This window comes from Populus nigra, chromosome 2, assembly GCF_951802175.1.
Source record: "Populus nigra chromosome 2, ddPopNigr1.1, whole genome shotgun sequence".
Taxonomy (NCBI): Eukaryota; Viridiplantae; Streptophyta; class Magnoliopsida; order Malpighiales; family Salicaceae; genus Populus; species Populus nigra.
In genome coordinates this window covers 45,667,218-45,686,881 of record NC_084853.1, presented here as the reverse complement: position 1 = coordinate 45,686,881, position 19,664 = coordinate 45,667,218, and the positions used below count along the sequence as shown (strand labels likewise).

Below are 19,664 nucleotides of genomic sequence, written 5' to 3'. Positions count from 1 at the left end.
AACTTTTTAAACAATCCAGACCTAGCGTTCTCATCATTCTCTCTCTACAGGAGTAACATCGAGCTTATATCCTCTTACTAGAGAGAGATGAGCCATACATTTCGTGAAGGGCTTACTTCTGGTGCCTATGGAAATAAATTGTCAACTCGATCAGCATAATTAATAGAAAAAGACTCGATGCATAATTTAGCATTGCTCTGCCAGCAAGCAACGTTGTTGACCATGGGCATGGGGACACTGAGATGCTGTCTGTTCTGTCTATTGCTTGTAGAATCTCAAGTCAATCTCATGCTATCTAATGGGCTCTCGACATTTTCTTAACAGTGACAGAACTCGAATACTTCCAACTCGCATGGACGTGTTCCAGGTATATCTTACAAAAAAGTAGGTGAAATCGAGGTTTAAAGTCCATGTAGATCCACACCTTCTATCTTTGCCTTGTTTATTTTTTCAAAACTATAATAGTTAATTTGAAGTTTTTCTTACAGAATGACCTCATTAAGTCTCTTGTCCATTGTCACTTCCCAACTAGAAGATTTTCCCTGGACGACTAGTTTGGTGGTTTTGAAGGTAAAATTGTTTCATACCCATTTAATTGATTCATGTTGCCATTGTTTCTTTTAGTCCCAACAAAATACTTTTCAATTTTTATTTAAAAAACATCAAATTAATATTTTTAAATATTTTTATGATTTTTTTATCCAATATTAAAAATATAAAAAACTTGTTTAATATATTTTTAAAAAACATCTAACACATATGCAATTGCATAGGAGTGATCATTTTTTGTTCAGTTTGGTTTTTATCAAAAAAAGTAATCAAATCAAATTTTTTTAAAAAAATTGAAACCAAACCGAAACTGGTTCAAACCGACCAGTTTTGGTTCGGTTCGGTTCAGGTTTTTAGGACAAAACCGGTTCAAACTGGTTTGGCTCGGTTTTTTCTAATTTGGCTATGTTTTTTGGTTTGACTCGGTTTTTCCAGTTTGACTTGGTTTTTTTCCGATTTCGGTTCAGTTTTTTCAGTTTTTTGCTTATAACATCGAAACCAAACAGAACTGGCTGGTTTTTTCAAAATTTTAATCGGTTTTTTTTTACAATTCAGTTTTTTCAGTTATTTTTTTTATTTTCTTAATTTAATCGGTTTTTCAGTTTTTTTCTCACCCCTACAATTGCATAAAGAAGTTAAAGATTGGAAAATTATTCATAAGAGAAAAATGAAAAAAACTAATTCCATTATTTTCATTTTTGCCTTATACGTGGTGGTCCAAATGGGTTTTGGGATGCAATGAGTGTCTTTGTTTTTTCATTCTTGAATTCTCACCTCATCCCTTTGAAGATTTCTTAGTTCCAATTCTCTTTATAAAGATCTTAAATCTTAACGAGCAGAAAGTCTTCTTGAGGATGTACACAACCTTATATTTAAGATAAAACAGATTTTCGAATATTCTTGATAAATTTTCGCAAGAAAAATATAGTTTTTAGCAATTTTTTATTCTAATCTTCCTAAATCTCTCCATTAAAAACAAATCCTTTTCGAATCGAATTAGGACACATAATATAAGGGTCCATTTTTTTTATTTTTTGTTTATAACCAGAAGTTGTTTATTAAGCAGGCTTTTGACCATTAAAGGGATGCCCATCAACTTAATAATTCAGTATGGACCCCATACATAGTTGTGTTGTGTATAGAAATCCAGACAGGTCAGTCTGAGGAAGCTATTTGCCTGAAACTGAAAGTAGTTCTCAGGGTTCAGAATTCAAAGCGTTACCAACAGATACAAAACGTAGAATAAAGTTTTCATTTTCTTTGAAACCCTATTGGTTCTGAAGTTTCATCGAAGCTTCTCCATGGTTTACCAAAATCGAGAGGAAAAGAGAAGCCAAAAGAGGCTTCTTTATTCAACAAAAGTAATAGAAGCAAAGCAAGAAAAGTAATCCATGGAAGTCTGTCCTACCTCTATTATTTGGTAAAAGTATTTGAATATCTGCATGTCTATATCTCTAGTTTTCTCTTTTTACTTCCTTTTACTCCATATGCTGTCTTCATGCGTGAAACCTCCCAATTTCTCTTCTCTCCCCATGTTTTCTTGTTTCTTATTTTGGTTCGCGTGATTTTAAGTTTTGACCATTTTTTGTGTGTTTTCATTTGTTGTTGTGAATCTTTTTCTTGGTTGTCTGGATTTACTCAATCTCACTCTGATATCATGTTGATATTCTGAAGTTTGGAGCTTTGCTGATACCTTTTCTCTTGATCGTGTGAATTTTGTTCTTTGTGCTTTCAAGATCAGTTTTTGAAGGCAGGCAAAAAATTTGGCATTTGAACAAGATCCCTACCACTAGTTCTACTCATTCAACTTTGCAAAAAAAAAATGAAGTGTTTTCAGTATTACTTCAAGGACAAATCAAGAAGCAGGGGACGAAGATCAGCACCGGAATTGAAACAGCGAAGTACAACGAAGACCGATGATTCTTTATGCACTACTGATGGGATGATCAAGTCTTCATGCTCAGAAACTTCACAGAGAGGTATATCAGAAATGTATGAAGAGAAGGCTCATAATCTGAGAGTCTTTTCTTTCTCAGAGCTCAGAAATGCAACTAATGGTTTCAGTAGGCTGTTTAAGATTGGGGAAGGTGGATTTGGTAATGTCTATAAAGGTTCAATCAAGCCTGCTGATGGGGAAGGTGACCCTATTATTGTTGCAATTAAGAAGCTTAACGCAGATGGCTTCCAGGTATGACTTTTAAGCCTGGGAGTTTGCATAAGATTTTTTTGTTTCGTTGTTGAGGTTGAATATATATATGCAATTGGATTGAATATTAGTGACAAGTCCATCTTGAGTTCAAATTTCACTTTAACGTTCTGGTAATCATCTTTTATAAGCTCATTCTTCAAGTGGTGACTGCTTATTCATTTTTTCTGTTTCTCATAGGGTCATAAACAATGGGTGACCGAAGTTCAATTTCTTGGTGTTCTGGAGCATCCAAATCTTGTCAAACTTTTAGGATACTGTGCCGTGGATGGCGAAAGAGGTATCCAGAGACTTCTTGTGTATGAGTTTATGCGAAACAAAAGTTTAGACGATCATCTTTTCAACAAGGCATATCCTGTGCTTCCCTGGAAGACAAGATTACAAATAATACTTGGAGCAGCTCAAGGATTAGCTTTTCTACATGAAGGGTTGGAAGTTCAGGTTCTCGTCTAAAACATGCTTGATAAGTACTTGTGCGCACGCGCATCTGCATATATCAGTGCTGTTTATGTGAATACAAACAGTGAGCTTGTAGGTTCCTTCATAGAATTTCCACAGAGGACTGAAATTTGGTTAATGAACCTTATAATCTCTCCCCGGTGGATCAACCTCCTTTTACGAGGCTTTATGGCATCTGAATGTTACCTGTGCTAGAAAATCTTAGAGAAGAACCTTTCTTATGAACTGAAATCATGTGATTCCCGTGGCTTGATTGTAGTTCGGTACCTTTTACAACAGTAAGAAGAATGAAGCAACAAGTGTTGCAACATTAAAACTTTTGATAACAGGTTCCTTCTGTCTAAATCTGTAGTTCAATGTCCTTGGATTCTGCCCATAAGTAATGGTGGTAGTTAAATATTCATCTAATCTGTCATATTCACTACTTGGCATGCAATATGTTATGTTCAGGTCCTCTTGATTTTAGTTTATGCTTCGATTTTTTACCTTTTTCTACTTCTTTTTCGCAATTGATGCTGCAGGTTATATATCGAGATTTCAAGACTTCCAATGTGTTATTAGATGAAGATTTGAAACCAAAGCTTTCAGACTTTGGGCTTGCTAGGGAGGGACCAATGGCTGGACGAACGCATGTCTCAACGGCAGTAAGTATCATGAACATTTGTTTGTTGCATTAGATGCCGACTGCATCCTTCTCATGGGATTCTTTTTATGCTGACAGGTAGTTGGGACATATGGATACGCTGCGCCAGATTACATTGAGACAGGGCATCTCACAGCCAGAAGTGATGTTTGGAGCTTCGGTGTGGTACTATATGAGATTCTTACGGGCAGGCGATCGTTGGAAAGAAACAGGCCGAAAGTGGAGCAGAAGTTATTGGAATGGGTAAAGCAGTTCCCTGCTGATAGTAAAAAGTTTGGTTTGATAATGGATCCACGACTTGAAAACCAGTATTCTATGAGTTCAGCTCGGAGGATTGCCAGGTTAGCAGACAGTTGTTTGTTAAAGAGCGCAAAAGATCGACCAAAGATGAGTCAGGTGGCAGAGACCTTGGAACAGATAATCCAAGATTCATCAGAAGGAAGCCCTTCAAAGAATAGTTTTGAAGCCACTGGAAATGATGACCTGATTGACATGAGTAAGAAGCCGGATCATATAGAGGTCTCCGAGTCTTGGAAACGGCGAATGGCACACCTGGCAAAACTCAGTGAGCACGTTGACGGTGCCAGTAGAAGAAGATTTGTGATCATGCAGAGGGCCAAAGTACCCTGAATTGATTGCTGGCATTGCATATTGGCGCACTGGTATGTTCTGATGATTCATTCCAAGCTAACTAGATTAACTGGTTAAGAACCTCGCACGAACAACGTTTATGTGGAAGTGAATAGCTGGTTTCTAAATATGATGATGCTAGTATATGTCATGGTAGTTTTAATTGAAGAGGCAGGCCTTTTCTGTGTGCAGGCAAATTGCGTGGAAGTAGTCTTTTGCTTTTTGCATGGCTTCTGTAGCAGACTACTTGTATAGAAACTTGTGAATTACCAAGGAAATAAAGCTTATCGGGAAGAGGATAAATGGATTTAAATCAGTTCTCACTTTATTTGACTCACAATATCTAGTGAGTTTTTTTTTTTGGGCCGCGCGTGTGGATAATCCAGATAGATGATTTTATTAACACCAAGTTAGTTTTTTTGTCTCCTACACATCAATGCCTCAACCTTCTGCAAGTGAGGAGAAGTCTTCAAGAAGCACGGGGCAGATTTTAGCCCCTATCCATCTTGCGAGTCATTGGAATTTTGCAACATGGTAAACTCATCTTTCTGGAGTAAAGAGCTCCGATAATTTCTTGATATCAGCTTGTAATTTACGAGGCTGCCACACCATTTCTTCAATCCAAATATCACACCCCATGAGTGGATAGAAACCATCACCGTGAACTCAAAACTTCTTTAGCTGCAAGTATCATCTTTAGACGAACCAAATTTAACTATCTTGTGTATCTGATCCTCACTGCCATTCTCTATCCTGAAACTGTGGTCATTTACTTCGAATCCCAAGCATTGTGTCAAAGTCCAAGAGTACAGAGTTCAATACAGAAGAACGGAGAGAACAGGAGGACACAGCGGGGGTGTGGCGAAGAAGATATGCAACTACAACTTTCTCAAGATGTAGCAGCAGCGAAACCATAAAAAGCTGAAAGATGCATCCAAATGTCGGAAGCCATCTGTGAACAGTAACAAAAGATGAGGATGGTCATCATCTTAAACATATTTAGAAAAATTAAAACAATAACCACCCCATTCCCTTTTTTCCCTCACCATTAGACTGATTTTAGAGCTTGGCTGTACACAGTTAAAAGTTCTGAAACTGCGAGACCCAGGTTTAGGAGAAATGTGCACAACTATACAAAAATCTGTATTTGTTCGCGGTTCTTTCACTCATTCTTGAAAAGGAAATATCAGCAGTATGCACTGCATCTCCTCAAGAACAGAAACAAAATTTTGAATATTATGGCAGAGGTTAAACACTATGACTGCTGATATAGATAAAAAATGCAAAGAGGGAACTTTCCCTGTTAAATTTTCTGTTGTTTCCGATTATAAAAAATGAAAAAGATTCAACCTTAGCCGATAAATGAATTTGACTCAATGGCTGAAAGCTCTTCGTAAACATCCACCCCAAAGCCCCAATACTTGTTTCACACAAAAATAATCAGATTTGAAGCAGATCTAAATCTACTTCACAAAGAGAATATTAGGAAAAATGTGCTGCTCAAAAGCCAGGAATTATTAACGCAAGATACAAATACGGCAGCGAGTTTGGCCATGTGGCAAAGCTACAAATTGTAACGGATGCACAATAATTCAAACTTATATATACCAACTTAACTCGATCATCTAAGCCAAAATTCTAAACTAGTTGGGATTGGCTTCCATGCGTCCTTAATTAAGAGGCTGAGAAGGTATAATACCCTCAACCATGAATTTTCCCTCATAATACCCTCCAAAGCCCCGAGACAACCATAAGAATCATAAAAAAATTGATGTGAAGAACCCACATTACCTCCACAGATAGTCTTCGAACAAGAATGTGCACTATAATACTGGCAGGTGCACGCCAAGAAATGAACTCAGAGGCCATGATTTATCTGCAAAGATTTTAAATTTTCCCCTTATGGCCCCACGCCAATGGATGCATGCTTAATTCCAATTGTCGACAGGGCCTACACATTAGCCTGTTCATCCCACCATTTATGCTGTTGCATCAACAAGAAATTCTACACCATGAACAGAATTCAACTCAGTGAACAGTTTCCTCAGAAATGAGGATGGTAAAATATATTATTTTCAGCTGCTCTGCTTTACCTGATACTAGCTGATCTATTGACTGATGGGTAAACCACGTTTTCTTTTAGGTTATACCCTATTCTTGTATCTCTCCTTCTACATCATGCAAGTTTCCAAGAGCAGAAAGCAGCTTACCTAATACCATATCAACCAAAGAAGATTACTGTCTCCTTATGCATGGTGCTTCAAAAACTCATTGCCACTATAATGTGCAGGCAGCTGGGTAATCTTCAACAAGGCATAACAGGTTCTGCTTTCACACAAGGTTTTAGCACATCACGAAAACTGAAGTCCTGGAAACCCATCCAACAAGCTTTCAGGATCCACCATAACCAATTTCCATCCGTTTAAGTGAACCCTGATTTTCATTCTTTTGAAGACTATTTCTGCTCAAATAATCATATGTAACGTACATGAGGAAATCCAGAAACAGGCTCTTTTCAGGTGGTGGTTTTGGAACGTCAACATTATCTTGGATGTTACGGTAGGCTCTATCCATTAATTTTATGGAAATCTCATCGAAACCAAAGGAGATCTCATTCAACTTCTGACCCCACATTATGGTCTTTTCAGGCATTCCCTGCTTGCAAAAGTGAGATAATAGTAGATTGGCTGTAACGACATTGGGAACAAATGCCATCTTAAGCAATTTGGCAGTTACAATCATGGCGCGCTCCAGTACGTCAGTACAAACACCATTCATAACAGTGTTGTATGTTACTGTGTCCGGAACAACACCTGCTGAAATAAGCTCCTCCAGCATCATCACAGCTCGACTCATTTTCCGACCAGTACATAAGCCATGAAGACGAATATTATAAGTAGTGATATCTGGGTCCCATCCAGTGGCATACATTTTATTCACGACTTCATCTGTACTAACTGTGTCAAATGCTTTACAGTATCCATCAATCAAAGTATTGTAGGTGACAATATCAGGGATCAACCCGGTATGGTGCATGTTTCTAAATACATCACTTGCTGACTTCATACTGCCTTCTTTACAGAGACCGTTAATGATTATATTGGTAGTAAAAATATCAGGAAGAAGACCCTTTCGCGCCATCTCCCTCTCCAACATCAATGCTTCCTGCAGCCTCCCACTGTTGCAAAAGCCACGGATCAAAGAGTTATACACAAAATTGTTGGGCATGAACCCTTTTTTTGACATTTGTAAAAATACATCATATGCCTCATCCACTAGACCAACTATAGAAAGACCATTAATAAAGGCTGAAAAGGCAACAGCATCAGGATGTATCCCCCTCCCTTCCATCTCATTCCACAGGCTATAAGCACCTGCCACATCCCCCATCCTGAAGTACCCATCCAAAAGCAGAGTAAAAGCTGCTTTGTTGATGGGAAGGCCTTTTACTATCATCTCATACAAAAGGTCCCTCGCTTCTTGCAGCCTCCACAACTTGGATAAACCCATGATTAGTGAACTGCATGTCAAAGATGAAGGAAATAAACCAAATTTAACCATCATTCTATATGCTTTATAGGCTTTCTCTTCTAAGCCAGCCCTGCTATAAGCTGCTATTATTGAATTAAAAGCAACTACAGTTGGAGTTATTCCTTTCTCAAGCATATCCTCTAAAAATTTCATGGCCTCATCCAACCAGCCAGCCCAACACAAGCCTGAAACACAAATATTATATAGTGAACTAATTGAGAGCGAGTCTGATTGTGACAAATCCCTCAACAATCTGTCACGGTCTTCCTCTCTTCCATATCTATAATGCCCTGCAACCAGAATATTAAAAGTTGTACAATCAGGAGCTATAGCCTTGCTCTTCATTTCTTCATAAAGCATGTTTGCCTGACCAATGTCCCTCGCCTTAACATATCCATTCATCAAAGTATTATAGCATACAACATTGGGAATGTGACCGGCCTCTTTCATCCCATCAAAAAGATTCCTTGCTTCCATCATATTTCCCTGATTGCAAAATGCATTTATGACTGTACCAAAAGTAACCAAGCTCGGTGTACAACCATTATCGATCATGAAGCGCATCCAACCAAGTGCATCTACAGTCTGTCCCCTTGTACAGTATGCATTAATCAAAATGTTATACGCATAAACATCTGGTTGACACTTAAACTTCTGCATCACGCACAACAAACTCTCCCCAACTTTAACATGTCCTTTTCTACAGAAACCAAGAATCACCGCATTAAAGTTACGATTGCAAGGTCTAGGCCCTTGATGAATCATACCCCTAAGCAACTTCCAAACACTACCATGATCACCAGCTCTAAGCAACAACTTAAAAAGAATTGTAATTGCTGATGAACTTGGCCTCAAACCCACCTCCCTCATCCTTCCCACAATCTCCAATGCCTCACAACCCATTTCCACTTTCAAAAAGCCCCGCATAAGCGTATCGAGAACTGAGAAATCCGACTCAAATTCAGCATGCCTTTTCCACATAAACTCCACTACCTCCCTACTCCTATCAACCCCAACTCTCCTAATAACCCAAGAAACCACATCTTGAGCAAGGAACTTGAGATTCTGTGCACCTAAAACATGCGCCGCGACACAAGAAGACTTGACTATTTCATCAGAATCATCTTGAAATGCAAACTTAAAAAACCCAAATGCAGTTTCTCTAGATTCTAATGATTTCATTATCTTAACTAAAAAATAAGGGCAATTGTTTTTAGCAAATCCCTTCAAAATGTAACCTTGGCCTTGTTTAATAATTCTAGACAGCCCAACAACTACTCTCCTCCTCTCATTTGAGTTCAAATAGCTTAAAGAATCGATCTTTTTATCAAAAAGAGGCAGAAACTGATCAAAATAATTAATCTTTCTAGTATTACAAGAACTAGAACAGAAAGAATTTGTCTTTTTGGGGAGACAAGTGAGTTTGAAGAGAGTTAACATTTGCGAGTTCAGTGTTTGGTGAGAAAACAAGGGAGATTTAAAGTAGTGTACCTTAAGGGAGTTGCCCACCACATAGCCTACTTCATCAGACATCCGGGGGCCGCCGGAGAGTGAGGTTCAGCTGGGGTTTTGATCCTTTTCGTGGAGAAAAGGGAAACTCGGTTTTGGACCGCAGTTTGGATTCTTGCAAGAAATGGATTCAAGTTATGGACAGAGATTGAACATCTTAGGCTCCAAAGGGTATGACAAGGTTGGGTTTGTTGGGCTTGCTAGAGCTACAGAGCAGCAAGTTTAGGTTTTGCGGTATCCCAGCACGGCCTGTGTTGGTCCCTACGCTTAGCTCCGCGCTCATGCAATAAGTTTGTTTACTTATTAATTCACAATCATTTAAAAATATTTTTTTTCTTGCAAAATAAATATCAGTGCCCCTTTTCTCGTCTAATATTAATTCAAAAATTTAATTAATAATATTATGATAAGATCATTTCTCCATAAATTCTTAATTTCAACGTACATGATATAGTTTCAGAAGGATGAAGAAATGAAATGATTTTCATTATACTATAGCCAGACAAAAATACCATCTCTTATTGAAATATGCACATAAAAAAACTTCTGGGATAACAGCTTAACCTTCAATATCCTAGGGTTTTTTTTTGTGTCAAATTAGCACAACAAACCTTAAAAATTGGGGGGAATGACATCATTTAATTTATTTATTTTTATGAAATGACATAGTTTGATATTGTCGCGCTTCTTAAATACGACATTCATTAAATACTGCGCTTCACAAGCGTGACATTAATTAAAATTTAAGAAGAGCATATCGAACACATGACATTGTTTCTCTCTTGCAAAAAAATCCACCAAAACCCTCACTTCTCTCTTAAAAAAAAAACATTAAACACTTAGATTTTGCCCTTAAATCAACAAAAAAATCGAACTCATCCTAGTCTCTAAGCATCATTTGATGTTTTTATGGTGAAAATCCACTGTTCCCTTTGTTGTTACCGTCGTTAGCCCTCCCATTCTTGCAGTCCTATAAACAATGTAAATATACTACATTGCTATTAATTTGTATTTGTTCTGGTTGAAATCGAATGATTGTTTAGGTTGAATTCAGGGTTTATGGTGAATTCAGGGTTTGTTAAATCAATGATAAATTAGTTAAAAATACATTCAATTAGAGTTTATCTGATATAGTTGAACATGAAAATAAGTTAAATTAATGATGAATTAACTATTTCAATTAATTATGTGTTGTGTTTAATTTAGGTTAACTTGTCAAATTAGGAATTTTGTGTATATTGTTGTAATAGGCTAATAATGTAGCTATATACGTACACATGTTCATACAATAGAGCATAGATATTGCTAAATTATGATGAATTACTTGTTTCATTAAATTGAAGATAAGTTGATGAATTTAGTATTTTCTTGAAAATAAATTAATTTGCTATGAATTTGCGTTTGATTTAATACAATTGATTATGAAAAATATCAATTGATAATGTATCATGAATTATGTTTATTTTTTTGTTAAGTTTGTTTTAATGTTAAATTTTTGGAATTTGATTGAATTAATTATGAATTTTTTCAATTAAGGTAAAGGTAATGCAGTTTAGTTATAATTATGTTAAATTGACTATAATCCGATTTTTTTTTTAATATCTAGTAGCATATTTATACTATCACATTATAATGGAAATATTGTTCCTAAGGTGAACGATAGTATCACATACAATGACGGGAGCAGTTTGTTGTTAACTGGTAATTTAAGCACGTCGTGTGTAGAAATGAAAGAAATTATTTGTCATGGACTTAGATGGAATTATAATGATGTTGATGTTGAAATAACTTGGAAGTGTCAAATTGATGGACAACAATATTATCATGTACTGATTGTATGTGATTGTAGTTTTAAGATAATGATTGATTCTTTCATTCAAAATGATTTGAATATAATGATATTGTATATGAATAGTCGACCAAAATCCATGTGTTCCAACTTCTATTGGTCCTTAAAATTCAGTAGTTCAAGGTAAAAATAGTTTATTGTGGATGATTTGCTGCAAAGAATAGATGATATTATGTTTGACAATTTTTTTGTTGATCAATATAGATTTGACTATTATAAGCCTAGTGATAATGAAGATACTGTTGATGATGAAATTATTCCTCTTGTTTCTAAATTTGGAGATGCTTCTAGGTTTAGTTTTGTTATTTCACATGACTGAGCACTTAATCATATACGTATTCGAGGAGGGTCTGATTTGTAGGTTGGTCAAACATTTAGCAGTAAAAATATTTAATGTTGTTAGACGGTGACACATTACACACTCGGTTGAGTACTGAGTTTAATAATCGAACTCAATATTTATTCAATTATAATGCGTGCAAGCACCAGAATATAAGTGTTATTTGCATGAAGGATATCATAAAATATCGAATTCATTTGATATAGTAAAGTTAAAAGAGGCACACACATGTGCTGCAATCTTTGTCTAAAAATACCACCATCAACTTGATGCAAATCTTATTGTTAATGCTATATCAACCACTGCAATGAATAATCTTTCAATGATGGTTGTAAGCATACATGATGAAATGAAATTGCATTATAAATATAAAATATCACATAACAAAGCATGAGTTACAAAACAGAAGGTGATTGAGTATCCTTTTAGTTCATATGAAGAGTCTTTTGAGAAATTTCCTAGGTTGTTGGTAACATAGGAATCAACTTTTGGAACAGTTGTTGATTTGACACACAAAGGATATCTTGATGATAGTAAAATGGTTTTTTAGAGAGTTTTTTGGTTATTTGAACCTTGTATTAAAAGTTTTAAGTGTTGTAATCCACTTATCAGTGTTAATAAGACATATTTATATAGGCGATATAATGAAAAGTTATTGATTGCAGTTGCTTTTGATGCAAATAATGAGATATTCTTGTTAGCCTTTGCAATTGTTAATTAAGAAAATAATGACAATTGAAGATCATTTTTCATTTGTTTACAAATATATGTTATTGGTGGTAGAATTGGTATATGTATGATATGAGATAGAAATATAAGCATCAAGAATGAAGTAGCAGAAATTTGACGTCAATCTTTAAGATATCATCAGTGTTGTACCAGATATTTTGTTAGCAACTTAAACCATAAATTCAAAGACCCAACTACCAAACAAGATTTAATAAAGATGTATTATGAACCTTTCATATACAATTTTGATTTTTGGTGTGAAAGAATATGTAACATGAACCTATCATATAGAGAATGACTTGAAAGGGAACTAAAATAAAAATGAGCTTTATATTATGACGGTGGTCACTGGTATGGTAACATGACAAGTAATCTTTTATAATAATTTAATTATGTTTTTAAAAAATATTCATGCAATGTCTATTTCTACTCTGGTGCAATTAACATTTTACAGATATAATGATTATTAGATCAAACGGAGATATGAAGCTAGTGATGTCATTTGAAGTGGAGTACTCTAGCCTCCAGCAATTCAGCTTGAATTAATAACGAGCAGAGATACATCAAAAGATCATACTGTAATGTTATTTGACCTCAAGGAACAGGTTTTTTAGGTCCACATCCCTATTAAATCGGGTGTTGTGAAAAATGTCAAACGAGCATTCATATTGAATGATAGAACATGCACATGTGATAAATGACAAACATTTTATCGTCCATGTTCACATATTATTGCATGTTGTGCCGAAAATCACTTGGACTTCACACAATTTGTTGATAGTTATTACTCGTTTGCACAACGATATGGATATAAGAGAAGGTCATGCACGTAAAAGGTGTGACATGTGCAATGACACGAGGTATAATAGAAAAATATGTCATAATCGCCAACATATGTGTAATAATTTATTAGGTCATGTTACGATATATTATGGTAATTTTTTTAATCATATTAAACTTATATAATTTCACATCAATCACAAGTACTATAGCACGGGATGCCACACACTCGAGGTAGTAGATCGTCTGTTTATGTTGAGCGTTCATATTTGAATGATGATTAGGGTGAGCATTACTATAAGCATGCTAAGCATGAGTCACACATACATGCTTACTAGTCCTGCCGACACTTATATCTTGCGATTGCAGGGTTGACATGGATCATAACATTATTAAAATGTTGTGTTTCTGAACTGTAATATCTTCAATCCGTGCTATTTTGCTAAAATATTTTCATCCTATTTTATTTCGGCATTTAATTATTTTTTAGGTGTTAATTCCCCAATTTATCCAAAATTAAAGCTTATTTTGTAGACAATTTAGTCAACCCAACAATTATAAGGAACATTTTTTTATGCCATTGGATTTCACAAGTGTAAGATTAATCTCAATGCAAACGCCAAGACGTGTTCTTTACCAAAATGGCAAATGAAAAGAGTAGCAATTTTTCAACACCAAAAGATTACAATCAGTTCACCAAATGAAAGGAGAGGAAGTAAAGGAATAGCAAGTCACAGGTAAAACATTTCGAAGCTTTGTTTTCTTTAGATTTATTTTTTTAGTTTTAATGACAAAAATAAATATTTTAAAATAAAATTATCAACACTTTAAAAAAGAACCTAAATACATTCCAAACACTACCTTAAATCCAAGGCATCCCAGGACGGATAAATTGATAGCATACATTGATTTCATTCTGTGGAGCAAAATAACGGTCCATTTCATTTTGAGGGAAATAAAGTATTAAATCCCTCCGCATCGAATGAAATCGAAAGAGAGAATATCTCAACTGTTCCATAACCATCGGATTATTTCATTGATTAATGCCACCACTGGGTTCACCAGCTCATGATTCTCCAACAGCGAGAAATTACAAATAAAAACATGAAAGCAAAGCCAATAATTGCTAGGTCCTCTGAATTATTATCATGAAAAGGTCCACTGAATTATTTTGGCCTACCTAAAATTATTATATAGTCTTAATTTAATTTAATTGCTTGTTCAGAATTATCATTTTCCTTGTATGTAATTCATGAAATAATTGAATTTAATATACTCTTAATGTAACAGAAGCAAACCAAACTCACAAACATGAACACCAAAATGTTCTTGGATTCATTAACTTTCTCAAAATGTTTCTGGAGAAATGGGAGAAAAAGAAGAGCAGAGAGGATCATTTCAAAGTAATACAATTAATCCTTAACTTCTTAACCCTTATAAACATTAACCCCGAAACAAAAGCAAAAATCCATGGTAGGTCTGGCAACTCTCCTTCCCTGGCCTAGTCTCCAAATTACAGCCACACCCACCACACCTTTACAGATCAAGATTGACATATAAGTTCCCACAATTTTATTTTTTTTGTGTTTTTTTCTTTTAACTGGGACTTACATCTCAAAATTGGAAATTTAATTTGCTTTTCATATAAAATCTTCTGTTCGATTGTTAAGCAACAGCAACTGTGCCCGTCCGTACAGTCTTGTTAGGGGTAGAATCCTTAGGATCTGATTTTCTGACAGATCTAGAAGAGGAGGACGACATTTTCCAGCTCTTCTTCTCCGTAGATTGATCTATCTCTATTTGTTCTTGCCTGCACTCCTTGCTACAGAATGGTGTGTTCCCTCTGCATAACAATTTTCAATCCCCGTCAGCATAACAAGATCAATAATCATAAGCCCTACCCATGCATATAATACAACACTTAGCGATCCGAGCCCATATGATGCAAAAACAGTTCACATATTATCTTACCACTCGCAACTCTTCTTACAATTTCAAGAACCCATTAGAGAGAAGGGAGAGGAATTATAAAAACTAACCTGTACATGTAGATGTCGGAGTTGCGACCGAGGGTTTTCCGGCAGAGAAAACAAGCTTCAAGAAAGTGAGGCTTGTGGGAATCCAAGCAACCACTGTAGTAAGACATGATTGATTTTCTAACTTCAAAGAAGAAACCAAAAGAGTTTTTTCAACCTTAAGGGTAGGAGTGAAAGTAGAGGAAAAAAGCAAGTACGGAGGAAAGCCGTAAGCTCTAAGCAAGAAGAGAGGAGGAGAACGCTAAGTGGGAGCTTGCCAGTTTATATAGAGAATGACAGGGAGTGGACTTGGTGCGATCTAGTGCATGCAGGAGTAATGTATTATTGTGGTCTGTTACTTTATTACAACCTAGGTGAATTTTGATTGGTCCAAAATAGACTAGATGTGCTGTTCATTTTTGTAGTTTGTTTACGGTAGAGGAAATATCTTTTATTGGTTTTAAAAACCAGCGGCTGATTTCCTGAATCCCTGCTGCGGTGGTGGTATTGAATCCGCTACTGCTAGTCACGGTGCATGCATCTTTCTTGAAAGACACTTTGGTTTTCATAATGATTCTATTTTTAGTTTTTAAACATTTGGTACCTATTCTCTACGTATTTCTAAATACAACCACTAATGGTGATATATTTATTTTCATCCCAAATATACACATTAACATTCAAAGGAGTCCTCGCAGACAAGAGACGTTGGGAGTGAATGATTAAAAAAAATAATTATAACAATATATTCTTCTTCCATGAATTAATTGAATCATGCACGTTATGGTATATAATTTTATGTTTGTGATTTATCAAAATTAATTTTATTAAATATAATTTTATGTATGAATCTTTTGAATTATGCACGTTGTATATGCCATGTAATAATAAACAGGTTATTATTTTTTTTATTATTTTGAGTTTAAATTAAAAAAAAAACATGTATAAAAAAAAAAATTTAAAAAACACCTATTTAAATATATAAAAAATTATTTTGGTCATTAAGACTAAAACCTTATTAGAGAATTTTCTATCCGTTAAAACTTAAATTCGAAAAAATATTAGGGTACGAAAGCATAATTTCATTATTCTCATAGGACTAGATTGTAATACATGTTGTGTGCACTTCTCATGATTTCTCTAGACAAACCAGGGACCACATCCATTACACAAGTCGTTCTCTTCCACCAAGGACTCGAGTGTTAGTAGGCCCCATCGTCCAATAAACAACAATAAAGTTAACTAGGAGCTGCGTAGACACCGGCCCCACAAGAAACCAACAAATGTTAAAAGGGCCCCACCTGGACGCAACATCAAATTGGCTCGACTTCCTAGGGTCCATGTCTTTCGGGCCCACAGCAGCTGCCCGTGTGCAACGGGCAATTGCCTCCCTGACGTTACTCTGTACACGTGCGCGCTGTATGTGTATCCAGCGCAGAACATATCATAATGCACCATGGTACGTGGCACGTTATTATAAAAAGAAATTTGCCTTACTTGTATGTTCTCAAGGTCATCTAAATCAACGGTGAAGATTGTGCCATGATAGAGGCTCCATTATTGAGGGGTGGTGCCACTTTGGGTTTCCCTGCAAGTCGGAGCAAGAACATAAAATGACTGGTGAGGCTGTGATCTAGAAAGGTTGAGTTTATGTGTTCTTGGATTGGTTTCTCAATTATTGTGATGGTTTTGTGTGTGTATTTTAATATTTCTCAAGTTGAATTTCTTAAAAGAGTAATTCAATTTGGACATGTGGTGTTTGCTTATCAAAATTGGTGAGGAGTACATGAGTGCGGAAAGTTGTTCATATTTTAATTTTTATTGTATTTTAAAATTATTATATATATATATATATGTATGTATATGTTATTAAACTCCGCCTTAAATATAATTCTTTGTAGTTAAAAGAATTAATCTAAACTCGGTTTAGATTTATGTTATACATTAAAAGAATTAATGTATATTAATATTAAGATGATGCTATTTTAATTTTTATAAAAAAACTTAAAAAGATATTTTCTTGTTTAATGTTTTTTAAAATTAAATCTGGTATTAACATAGTTATAAAATTACTTGTTACATCAATCAGATTAAATAAATTAAATTTTAACTTTTAACCCAGTTTTAGTGGGAGCCAAGTTTAATAATTGTGATTTTTTTTAGGTGAATAAATTTTTTGTCATAAAAAAACAGCAAGTACAACAGTAATTGACCCTCTGACCCTCATTCTCAGATTAACAGTGTGGATATACTTGGAATGTAAAGTGATTGGAAGTAGTGTGAAAGTGTAAAAAAATAAATTTAATTTGATAATTTTTAATTTAATTGTACATTCAACCTATTTAATGTCAATTTTACTGCCCCGTGCGCATGAACTTTTTTTTATATCATTAAAATCAACTATAACCATTCTTTTATGGTGAAAGAATTAACAAAATCCTTTTAGATGAGGGTTTCTGGACTCTGAACTAGTGACTCATGATCTTGTCAATGATTACAATAGTTTTTGTACGGATTTAATAATTCAGCGAGTATATCTGGTTAAAATAATGAAAAAAATATTATACTAGGACATGTCATGTACACCTATCAAGGCGAGACATGTGAGGAAAATTTGAGAAGTAATACTTTTTAAAAGTGTAATTGTGATTATTTTTAAAGTGTTTTTTATATTAAAATATATTTTTTAATTTTTTAAATTTATTTTTAAAATTTGTCCATCAAAATAATTCAAGATATATAAAAAAATTATTTTTTTATAAAATATGATTTGCTTCACGTTCTCAAACGGTACTGTAATAGGTAAAGAAAAAAAGGGAAAAAATATTAAAATTTTACTGATAGATAGCTGCAAAAGCTCAAGAAAATTTAAATATAATTATTGAATTTAATTTGACTTAATAGGTGAATTTAAAAATTGATTTGATTAATATTTCATTAAAAACAAGAATATGTTATTTGATGTGATACAATTGACCTGATCATTCTTAACCATGTTAAGACACTAGTTGATTTTTTTATTTAAAAAACATTGTTTGAACATAAAAAAAATGAAAATGATATATTAACCTAAGTTACGAGGGAGCCAATGACAAGAGTCAGAGGACGGCCAGGTTCCACGAAACATGTTTTTAAAAGCCATCCTCGCCCACAGACAAGTTCTGATGAAACGGGCATGCATCTATATTCTATATAACCCATCATGGATTCAAAATTCTGACAGGAAAAATTAATGGTATGAGGGTTCTAATTTAAAGATAGAAAAAAAAATAAAAAAAAATAAACGAGTGTGGTCAAGGTTTTGATCTGGGGTGGTTGAGTTCGCATGTGATTATTAGATTGGATGTCAATTACTATATGATTATTTCGAGTGAATCTCAACAACATGTGAGTTGAATTTGTCTAGGAAATTAAACAATTATTCAATCTTTACATGTTGTATTTACTTGTGTTGGAAAATTCGAATTCCATGTCATGATGAAGGGAGCGTTTGAAAATGTAAGTCAACCGGTGTTTTTAAAAATTTTCATTGTTTTTTTGCTAAAAATTAATTTTTTTATATTTTGGATTGTTTTGATGCGTTTATCTCAAAAATAATTTTTAAAAAAATAAAAAAACATTATTTTTATATATTTCAGTATGAAAAGCAACCGTAACCACACTCTCAAACAGACCCTTGTAACAACATGGATTTAACTTATTAATCAAGTTTATTCGAGTCAATTTATTTTAATTTTTAAAAGAAAATAAAGCAATGTTGTTTTAAATATTGTTTAAAAATTAAATTAAATTTATTTGATTAATTAAATCATGAATTGATCTACTAAGTTATTTTTTTTATATCCCAGCCCAGGTTAAAAGCTAAGTTTATCAAATTTTGAATCGATTCGTTGAGCCGAACCGAGTTTAATAATCATACGTTGTTGTGAGACTATTTCCTTGTTTGCATCTACAAATATGTTCTCTTCCGAATCAAACATAAAAACTTTTATATGTTTTTTTCATAGAAATAAATCCAGCATGGGCACATGAATTGTTGGCAAAATGCGTGGATTATAAACAGAACATAACTCTTTTTTATACATGCCGAAAAGGAAGAAATAAAAAACTTAGATATTGTTGTAAGTGCTTAATAGAAAAATAAATAAGAAAGATAATAATCTTTTATTTTCAATATACTACATTAAATTTTATTGCATTTCATCAGCATATCTAGCTTATTTCAGACCCAAAAGCACTATTAACTTGTTAAATAAGTTCCTCCAATGAATCGATGCCAACTCAATGTATTCGAGTCATTCTCTATGGACTACATTGTCATGGAAAAGGAGCTGGCAGAGAAAGCCACCGTGCCATTTTTATTATCTTTTCATTGCTTTACAGAAAGCTGCACATCAGAAGTGCTTTTTTGGCCTCGCTAAGAT

General features: G+C 34.4%; 3 protein-coding genes across 6 annotated transcripts; 1 reads left to right on the top strand and 2 right to left on the bottom strand.

The window, feature by feature from the left end:
* The first annotated feature begins 1,658 nt into the window (after positions 1-1,658).
* On the top strand, positions 1,659-4,800 carry LOC133682696 (probable serine/threonine-protein kinase PBL19). 3 transcript variants are annotated; one of them, XM_062106175.1, is made up of 5 exons: positions 1,659-1,969; positions 2,291-2,737; positions 2,936-3,196; positions 3,736-3,858; positions 3,936-4,800. In XM_062106175.1, the coding sequence occupies exons 2-5, from the start codon at positions 2,372-2,374 to the stop codon at positions 4,485-4,487; spliced, it is 1,302 nt and encodes a 433-aa protein (XP_061962159.1). In that variant the 5' UTR covers positions 1,659-1,969; positions 2,291-2,371; the 3' UTR covers positions 4,488-4,800. The 3 variants fall into 3 exon arrangements, with proteins under 3 accessions (XP_061962159.1, XP_061962158.1, XP_061962160.1); XM_062106174.1 differs by having other exon boundaries at positions 2,286-2,737; XM_062106176.1 differs by lacking the exon at positions 1,659-1,969 and having other exon boundaries at positions 1,976-2,737; positions 3,936-4,519; positions 4,680-4,800.
* LOC133682695 (pentatricopeptide repeat-containing protein At1g62590-like) lies at positions 4,791-9,763 on the bottom strand. Of its 2 annotated transcripts, none has more exons than XM_062106172.1 (3): positions 6,581-9,763; positions 6,279-6,492; positions 4,791-5,439 (listed from the first exon to the last, which is right to left on the bottom strand). In XM_062106172.1, exon 1 carries the CDS (start codon positions 9,549-9,551, stop codon positions 6,879-6,881), a length of 2,673 nt encoding a protein of 890 aa, XP_061962156.1. In that variant the 5' UTR covers positions 9,552-9,763; the 3' UTR covers positions 4,791-5,439; positions 6,279-6,492; positions 6,581-6,878. The 2 variants fall into 2 exon arrangements, with proteins under 2 accessions (XP_061962156.1, XP_061962157.1); XM_062106173.1 differs by having other exon boundaries at positions 6,698-9,763.
* Positions 9,764-14,537: 4,774 nt separating this feature from the next.
* On the bottom strand, positions 14,538-15,507 carry LOC133681749 (FCS-Like Zinc finger 3). The gene is made up of 2 exons (XM_062104875.1): positions 15,265-15,507; positions 14,538-15,068 (listed from the first exon to the last, which is right to left on the bottom strand). Exons 1-2 carry the CDS (start codon positions 15,369-15,371, stop codon positions 14,891-14,893), a joined length of 285 nt encoding a protein of 94 aa, XP_061960859.1. The 5' UTR covers positions 15,372-15,507; the 3' UTR covers positions 14,538-14,890.
* Positions 15,508-19,664: the final 4,157 nt, after the last annotated feature.